Genomic DNA, 9,772 nt, shown 5'->3' with positions numbered 1-9,772 from the left:
CATTTAAATTGAACACGGGGTCCTGCCACCCCTCGATACAAGTGCGCAACGTCGTCCACTGGGGGTGGTCAGTAACTAGCGCTTTCCTCCCGAGGTCTTCATCTTCCAGCCCTCCCAAACTCCGTCGATCACATCCGAAGATAACAGACAAGCGGTCGACAGGGGCCGAACCAGCGGAACGGGCTTTTCTCATTTGCGCCACACTGAGTAACCAATTTACACTCGGGGTTTCCAGCTGACATTTGTCAGTAGAGGTCTAGCGCTTGCACCATCAACATTTGCTGGACACAGCTTCGAGCCTGGATACATAATTCCACTGCGTATTCGCTATTTCCCACAGACGACTGTACGCATAACAGCATCTTTGGTAGACACCGTCAAGGAAATTACGTTGCTAAATATTTACTATCTGTTACCTTACGTCAGTGACAGAACGAAGATTTGGTTCGCATCTGCTGTACACACGTTTAATATTTGGGGATCTCACACACTTGTCTCCCGGCTGAGATTAAGTGTTGGGTTCTTTCTCTCTGCTGGAACACGAATCCACAGCTGTAAAACAGAAAGCGGTTTGCGTTTGCCGTTTTTTTAAACCCTCGGTGTTCCTGAGTTGATTTCGTTTATTTTCAAGAGTCGCCGATGACCATCCTCAGAGAGACCATGTCTACCAACGTGGCTGAGGTTGATGTGAAGCCGCCGCCGCTCCGTCAACCAACACAGCAGCAACAAACGCAAGTACCCAGTCAGCAACAACTTCATCCACAACAACAACAACAGCCTCAGCCTGTGTTGCAGCCGCCACAGCAAGACAATCCTCAACAACAACCGCCTCCCCCTCCTCCTCCTCCGCAACAGCAGCAAACGTCGCCAGAAGCGAGCGAAACCGTCACGCAAAATTCAAGCCCGGAGAAGAGCTCGTCAGCGAAGAAAGGCGGTGCTGGTGTTCGCCGCCATGAAAAGCCTCCATACTCGTATATCGCTCTCATAGTAATGGCGATACAGAGTTCCCCGACCAAACGACTGACTCTCAGTGAAATCTATCAGTTTCTAATGAACAGGTTTCCCTTTTTCAGGGGACCATACCAAGGGTGGAAGAACTCGGTCAGACACAACCTTTCCCTGAACGAGTGCTTTATCAAACTTCCAAAGGGACTGGGAAGGCCGGGAAAGGGACATTACTGGACAATCGACCCGGCCAGTGAGTTTATGTTCGAAGAGGGTTCCTTTCGTCGCAGGCCGCGAGGTTTCCGTCGAAAGTGTCAGGCTTTGCGACCGTACGGCATGATAAACAACATGGCTGGGCCGGGGCAAATGTTCCCCGGAACGACTTTCGACATGCTGCCGCAGAACACGGCGACGTCGCCGACTTACGGCATGAGCTGCTCGATGAACAACGTGAACGTGAGCCAGGGGCTGGACTCGCCCATGGGGATGATGGCCACGGCTCCTGTGGTCAGCGGTAACCTGACGACACCCACCCACCACAGTTCCGGCGGTAGTGTCAACTACATGGCCAGCTGCTCGGTGGGCAACAACATGGGCGATTTCGGCGCCGTGCCCGCCAACACCTCGCCAACCGTGCCGTCCATGTACTCCCAGAGCGGCACGGAGAACCACTCGATGCACGCCACTGGCTGGCCCCCAGCTTCGAGGTACATAAAACAGCAGATGGATTGCAGTCCGGCCAACTCGCCGACCCCTATCCAGCTGATGGCCGCCGTCACAGATCAGAGCCAGTTTATGCTCCAACAGACAAATGGTGATGGTAGTGATATGACAGGTGAGTCAAAATTATGATGCTTTAAACAAAAAAACAAAAACAAAACGAAAATCAAATTGATACAGCATACAACGGTGGCATGGCCGAGTCCAGTGTGAGATTTTGCTAGCGAAGTTATAACTGATGAACACATCACGGAATTCAGTGTAATGCAAAAATCATGTTTGCCAGTAGCAATTACCATTCCTTCATACTGAATTCACTCTCTAGAACAGAAACAAGTGATTCCCAAACATTCAGCTCAGCAGCCCCCGTACTCAACGCTGAAAATGCCACTTCATTCGCAATCGTTACAATCCCAATGTTTAAAATTCCGATTTCTCTGTTGGTCATCCTGGGCGAATCGACAAATAAATATACTTCTGAGTTTCAATAAACTACACACTACTCTCAAGTCAATCAGAGTAGCTGGAATAGTTTGTAGAATGGCTCTCCTGTGCATCAACACTAATGTAGAACGTGTACTTCCTTAGTTGTTTTGGGGTTTTTTTTGAGAAAGAAATGCCTTTGGAAGCAATTCTGAGCGGTGAGTGTACACCTCAACATAACAATAAGCTTCCTGATCGAAAGGGCTGTAACTGTTTCCCTCGGTTTTTTTCATCCGTTGAAACTGTGAAAAGGGGGCGCATATAACCATCAAGTCTGTTTTGTGCCGACAATTACACCCAATTACATAAAAATAACATTTTGGATGGGATATCGCCCTCTCACTGGTAGCGCTAGTATCCGGTGTTGCTTGCTTTCGTAATCGAATCAGTCGCTGATGTGAAGAAACTCTGAACCATTTTAAAATGCACAAGAAGTGATTTCACCATTCAAAAAAAACAAAACCGTTATTTAATATTCCATCGCAACATAAGCAGTCTAGCTGTGTGTGTGGAGGGGGGGGGGCGTAGAGCGGACTTCGCTGAAAATAGTTGATATACGCGCGCAATTTTTACGGAAAGAAATGGTGGGACTAGGTTTCATAATTGACAGGGGGTAACGAAAATAACTGGCTGGTCCCGACCAGGGTGAGCGTTACACGCGAAAAGGGCACTTGGGCCACCAGTGTAAAAGGTCTACCCGTACGGTTCGAATATATAAGTACAGAATCAAACTGGTTGCAGGTTTTTTTCAGACCAAGAGACTCGGTAAAACCGAGAGAATTCGTTTCATTGAGCTGTGTAATCCTGAGGAGGGGGAACCGTATACTCTTGGTGAAGTTTGGCTGCGTGTGGCTTGTATCTTGATGTTTATTTTGCTGCCAATCGGCCTCCGCTAATTTCCTTCAAATAAACTGAACACTAAACACCACTCCTGCAGTTATCCAAATTTCACAAACGTGCGAAAAAACTATGGGAAAAGTTGTTGTGCTTCTTTTTGCTAGAGAGTTTTGTATCATAGGATCGACAAGCAAGCCCATAGCGAAGCGAAGCGTTTACGTTCGGTCAGTAGAGAAATATTGAAAAATGTGCCGGTTATTTACAGCACAAGGACCGCATTATTAAACTTTGAAGTTCCCATGTCCTGTGTATTATTCATCATTTTAATTACTGTGGCACGTGGCTGGTGAAAAAAGCAACATTACAGACTACACACACCCAGACCTTTTCGAAACCGCGCGAATATCACACACCGCAACCGGGAATTCTTCGTCCATTAAAAATCGAAACTTTTATACGTTGACGTCAGCTCAGATCCACACGTCATAGACATCCAACTCGTTTAATCTAAAGGATATATATTGATTCTGAGTTCTTCACTAGAAAAACGCGTCAGACAAGCACGGGTAGTTGCAACCCCCCAAAATCCCCCGAAAACGACCAAAAAGTTCAATACGTTGCCAGTTCTGTTTTCGTAAGGGTAGCTATCTATCGCGAACGATATTTTTTTTCGGTCGGCGACAAGTGGCACACGCGAAGTCGATCAATCACCGCCCATCTGTAAACTGCATTGACAAGTATGACAGCCGATACTGATTTATTCATTCCGAATAACACCAACTGGCGACAAAGCCCAAAAAGAGATGGAATACCCCCAAAAATCTGGCCATTGAGAAAAGCTGGTGGGGGTAGGTACTCAAACAGTCATGTGACCGTAAAATCATGTTTTACCACCGGGTGAGTTGAAGCATATTTCACAGCCAGTGTGTTAGTTTTGCTAATCCACGGGGTATTTCGTGGCTTCGAATTCCCAATTTAATGGATTTTTTGAAGTTCATAATTGTAGAATGTTAGTTTTACGCCTGATTCCATCGACTGTTTAACCACTGTGCTTTGCCACTTCTCCTATTTTTCGCGTTCAGCCAGTGCAATTCCACCGCACATTGTTTGCCCCACAAGTCCCCTGTGCCTGCAGTTCTACAAACGCCTGAATTAAAATTACTTCGAACAAAAATGTGCCGCGAGGGGTCTTTTGTCGAATCCATATCGCCAAAGCAGTTAGCGGAGGTACTAAGAAAAATAAATAAAATAGAGAAATGGTAATAATATAGACAGAACGGCGTAAAAGGAATGAAGGCTTTTCACTGCCCTATTGTAGTTTTGCTGCCACGCTTATCACAAAGTTCTCGTGAAAATGCATCATCTCTGTCCAGAAGTCACGTATTATTGTCGGTGCATAGACCATTAATTTTTCCTGATTATCGCCACAAAACTGTCCACTGACGCGCCCCTCCTGCACTGTCAGATACGTGGGCACAGAACGTATCGGTATTTCGTCTTTATTCGCTGTGTTTGCACGTGATCGAATGGTGCCAACGTGGCCGGGATTGGAAAGAGGGGAGCATCATTACAAAGTGACCGTCTCGTTATCAGTTCCCTCTGATAAAGCCGTCATGAACTCCAGGAGTGAGTTTCTTAAACTGCGCCGGGTCTCCAGGCTATGTTCGTAATTACACCATCCCGCATGATGTGGCTCCAGCGAAGGGGTGGGCAACTCAACTACGCAAGCAAACCGCCCAATCGTCTCAAAATCTATACATGCATATAAACAGTGACTCAGCCAGTATTTTCCGCATGTTTTCAGTTAACTCTGGTTCCATCGAAAAGATAGCCTGCCATTGGTACCTTTACAAAGCACCACAGTCTGGAGTCTCTCCACAGTTTTGGTATGGTACAATTCCAAACTATGAAATAGTTCTAGAATAAAAGTCCCATCATATTACCCTCATCACTCAACTGGTAGAAAGTTAGTTTTAATAACAACTAAATCGATTTTTGTATGAATTAACTCGGTTAGTGATCGCTATTCACGATTTTCTAAACGCTTTTTTGTCGCTGGAAATTCTCAGTCAGACAAGTCAAGTCGACTTTTCAACTCCTTTCGTGCTCCATGAACCGGTTAGAAAAGTAATTTTCTGGATTGTCCAAGTTCATCCATCCATCTTAGGAATGAAAGTTAAATGTTTTAAATCAATCTGTACTACTGCATCTATCACTGATAAACTTGAGTTTCGCTCACGTTACACGGTAGTCTTTGGGGCAGAAACAGTTGCGGAGCGAGTCGACATAAACAAGACAGGCAAACTGAACTCCCGGGCCTTCCGTTTTGCGGTTTCTGAATTCTGTCTACTACCTTACGGCCGACGTTTTCATCCTTCACAACATTAGCTCTGTTTGGTTTGCAGTTTAATAAGTTTCTGTTAAAAGATGGCGCCAAAATTTGCCAATTTGGCGGTAAAATATGGTTAAAAACAAGCAGTAGTTTTACAGCCTCCAAAAATCGACAAGGACCATCAACACTTTAGATTATTAGATTTTGAATGAGTTTGCTTTATATGTTTGTATAAAATTAAAAACGAAACGTTTCGGGGCTGACAGGTTCCCATAATCGGGAGAGATCTGATAACGAATTAACCATATTCGCGCCAAAACTATTCCCATCATTTCTAAAAAATCCCTGACTTGGTGGCAATTTTTAGATTTTAAACTTTCCCGCTTTTTATTGGAAGGCAATATCGTCCACGTGGGCTAACATATTGTATATTTTTAGATTTGTGTATCCTTTTTGTAATTATTTATCAGATATGTATACACTTTTTCCATCTATTTTGGTTATATAAATATCGTAAAGTACACGGATTTGGCTCGGTGTGAAGACGGGCTTGTAGGCAAGCGTTGTCGAGGGAGGGAAGCGTATCGTTTCTGCGATTTGGAAAAAATACAACTCGGAGCAAAACGGTCAGACAAAATGGTAGTCCAGATTTTCTCTAGGCATCGATTTCATACTATGAAACGAGAAACATTCACAACTATTCAATTACAGCTATGTTTTCGTAAATTAAATAATTTTTGTTTACAGTTTGATCAGTTTCTGTTCCGATAGAATCCTTAAACACGCGTGCCGAAGTACGCTTCGACGGCGACTGAGAGAAAATCACTTCGAATTGTCTGTAAAAAAAGTTATTGTGTCATGATTGTTCTTCTTTCGAGCGCCAATATATGTTAAATATTACTATGAGTTTCGAAATATCGAAAACCATTTTCAACATAATGTATAAATATGAACAAAAAGAAGCGCCATTCACTCATCAAACCGAATGTAACTCTCTCACATAATTTGAATTCGCAGCGAGTATGGCTTTCAACAGTGAAAATCCGGGGGACACCGAACAAATAAACTTTGAGAGTATAATTCTCCAACTCACGGTCTATCAGTCTTATACAAATTCGCATAGCTGGAAAAATTTGGAGCCTACAACAAGAGTAATAACAAAAAAGAGCGCTTGAACACAGACAAACAGTTTGTACACTCTTTTGCAGTTTTCCTCCATACGGACGGGATCGGTCATTTTTTCTCGTATTCTTCCACTTTCACGATTGTAAGCGCTTTGACCATAACTCTATAAGAGATTAATATCAGGGGGAAATATTAGAGGACTGTGATTTCGATCGGGACATAAAATGCGTAAAGTAAACCGTAAGAAAGCATGGAAGCAAAATGGAGCACTTCCTGTACACACTCTTTGGCGCTCAATTGGTCGAAACCAATAAAAGATGAAATCATACAACGAAACAGTTGAAGTCTGAGAATCACATTTATTACACCAAAATAATTGACTTTATCCCCAAAAAGTATATGCATAAATTAGTTATTCTTTACGTGGGATGAATTAAACATCTTTGTGATCGCATTCTGTTTTCGATGTAAACACAGCGAGAGTTTAGCTTCATCATCGGTCTTGCAATTAACTCTGAGCATGCGTTGTCATTGTTGTGTAGTTCGTCAAATCCAGTAACAAAATATCTCAGGACGATGGCGATACTTTTTGATATGCATTTCCAAAAACGTAGGTAGAATTTACACCAGATAAAATAACCAAAAAAAGTTCATTATAGACTGGAGAGGGTTTCTGATCCCAACCGGAAACACCATACAATTCACTCACTCAACACTTTTTCTGCTCACGTGGAAAAGTTGTAGTTCAACCGGGAATTGGGTTTCTGTAAGCAATCTCGCGCAATGTCATTATCAAAATTTCACCAATCACCTGAAATTCAGTTCCTTATCTCGGACTCTGAAGTGTATTTCTGGCAACGGACGCGTCGTTTTGGGATTTACCGGGCAAGGATAACTGTCACAGATAATGTCAAAATCGCAATGAATTTACCAAAGGTCTGTTTATCTCTCTTGGCGCAGCATCCGCCAGCGTCCTGATAATGACAGCCCGTCTATTTTACCAAAAGCTTTATTTCTCCCCGGAACACTCATTCCTTCTTTCCCCAGCGTTTTAATTGTTTCTTCCGTTTCTTTTTTGTTTCTCCCTCGTTTCAGGAATGAGGGGCATGCAAACCCAGAGCATGAGTGACCTTCACGCCATGTGCGAGAGGAAATACATGCTCACCAATCACCACCACGGCGGACAGTCGGTCTCCAACGGCAATACCGTGGTGCCTTCCCAGGCCAACTATTACGATGTGAAATGTTCCATGTGAGAGAAAGCCCATGCGAAATATAAAAGTGACGAGAGACAGAGCGACGATGGACTTAATTATAAGATCGCTACGGGTCCCTTGGACTTGAAATTTAAGAAAATGAAGAAAGGAATATAACGTCAGGTGAATATTATGCCGGAGTCAGCGAACCACTTCAGAGCTGATAAGACTAACCGTTGTTAGATACAATAAATGAGATACTGTTTTTTTTGCAATTTGCCAGATACGTTGGTGTAATAGACGCCGAGAACTCGAGAACTTATATCGAACATTTTTAAGACGTCGGCCGACAGTGATAGAGAAAAAAATCCGGACTCTGGAAAGTGTTTTCGTGTGATGAGAGAAGGAAAAAAATTAACAAGGCGCCGTGCAAGGGGTCTCTTAAGGGACTTGGCCAGAAATTACAAACGTATACCCAGAAATTGGAGTCGAGTTGGAGACGAGTCCAGAAGGATTGAAGACTTTCTGGTAGAACTCACAAAGCATGTGTGGTTGAAATTAGATAGATAACGAAAGTTGAGAACATGGCTTCATTTGGCCGCGATTGTAGAGCTTGTAGTTTGATATCTTAATAGGGAACAAATGGCTGAAATGCATATTAGCTCTAGTGAGAAAAAAAGCGAGGGGAGTTCATACGGGAACACTTGTTGCACGCGCACTTATGCAAAACCTGTGACACGTCACTTTTGTAGAGCATATCCAACCAATCTGCATGCTATAGTATTTCATTGTAATCTTCAATTCGATTTGATTTGATTTTTTTAAACTTTCAGTTGAAGTGTATATTTCTTAGCTGATGGCTTCGGACCGATGCACGTGTGGCTAGATTTCCAACTCCGCGCTGTGTGTGGGGTCGCTATCCAATACTTCTAGGCGTGGTGGATATTTTTTTCTGCTGTAGATTTCAATTTTGACTTTTATCCCCTTTGAGTTGTAAACGTTGGTCCGCCCCGGGGGCTAATAGACTCGCATCTGCATCCGATATCGGTTCGATACTGGTGAAATGTTAGATGTACATTCCCATTTACCATGGACCGATTGTCGTATGTTTTTTTTTGTTTAAAAATGCTAATAAGTGTATCGATATGATCTTAATACGACTGTTGCGGATAAAACAGCCTTCATGCTCAGTTTGACCGTGCAGTTAATGCCAGACTGTTCCTACGCGTTTATTTTATTCTGTTAAGGGAGTTGCATATGTATTTATACGGAATTTATTTTCACTAGATAGTGCCAAACGCGTCAAATACCGTCTCGCGTGTGAGACGAAACAGAGAATTACGTTCGCAAATCGCAGAAATTCTCACAATTGATTTTTGTAAATTTTGAAGAGTTTTGATCAATGTTTGTATTTTTTTCGTATTTTGTACTTATTAATTTTTTTTGTTTGATTAACACGTAATCCTGTGAAGATTTGAAGATTGATGCTATTATGCGAGGGGCAGTTTGTTCAGCAAATGAGGTGATCACAACGTCAATTGTGTGAGTTCTGGCACTCGTGCGTATTTCTGGAGCTTGTAAGTTCAATGACACGACATAACAACATATTTGAAATCGATCAAGTCATCTACTCTGAAGTGACCTTGAAGACACCGTAAAGAGTGACGTATTTGCAAGGAATTACGTGGAATTCACGGCTGGATGCATCGTTTAATTATTCCAGAAAAAATAACTTTTCCAGATGTTGTGGAACTTTGTAATTCTTTGATGGACATTTTTCAATGGTTTAATAAAAGAAACTAATTTTCGTCGGTTCAACAAGAATTGTAATGATTCGAGCCATGGACCAAAAAAACTTGTACTCTTTTGGGAATTAAATATTATATGATGATTATCCAATAATATGGTCTTGATACATTGCTGGCTGGAGCTATTGTTTGGTCACATGACGTTGAGCGTTGTGTTTTGTGCGGATGTTTGTGTGCGTATTGCGTGACAAAACCAGGCCTAACACGTTTTTCAGCGTGTACATTATTCATGCGTACACAGAACCAATTAACAAATTGCGCACCGAGAGTTTTGCTAATTAGGGCTGCCGGGCGGTGAGCGGCGGGAGTCAGTTCTCCCTGTAGGG

The 9,772-nt window shown here is 42.9% G+C and overlaps 1 protein-coding gene across 1 annotated transcript; it reads left to right on the top strand.

The window, feature by feature from the left end:
• On the top strand, nt 1-9,540 carry LOC139147898 (forkhead box protein F1-A-like). Its single transcript, XM_070719115.1, has 2 exons — nt 1-1,780; nt 7,538-9,540. Exons 1-2 carry the CDS (start codon nt 640-642, stop codon nt 7,696-7,698), a joined length of 1,302 nt encoding a protein of 433 aa, XP_070575216.1. The 5' UTR covers nt 1-639; the 3' UTR covers nt 7,699-9,540.
• Nucleotides 9,541-9,772: the final 232 nt, after the last annotated feature.

Source organism: Ptychodera flava, chromosome 13 (genome assembly GCF_041260155.1).
Source record: "Ptychodera flava strain L36383 chromosome 13, AS_Pfla_20210202, whole genome shotgun sequence".
NCBI classification, from domain to species: Eukaryota; Metazoa; Hemichordata; class Enteropneusta; family Ptychoderidae; genus Ptychodera; species Ptychodera flava.
Note: the sequence above shows the minus strand (reverse complement) of the source record. Positions and strands in the feature narration are given on the sequence as shown.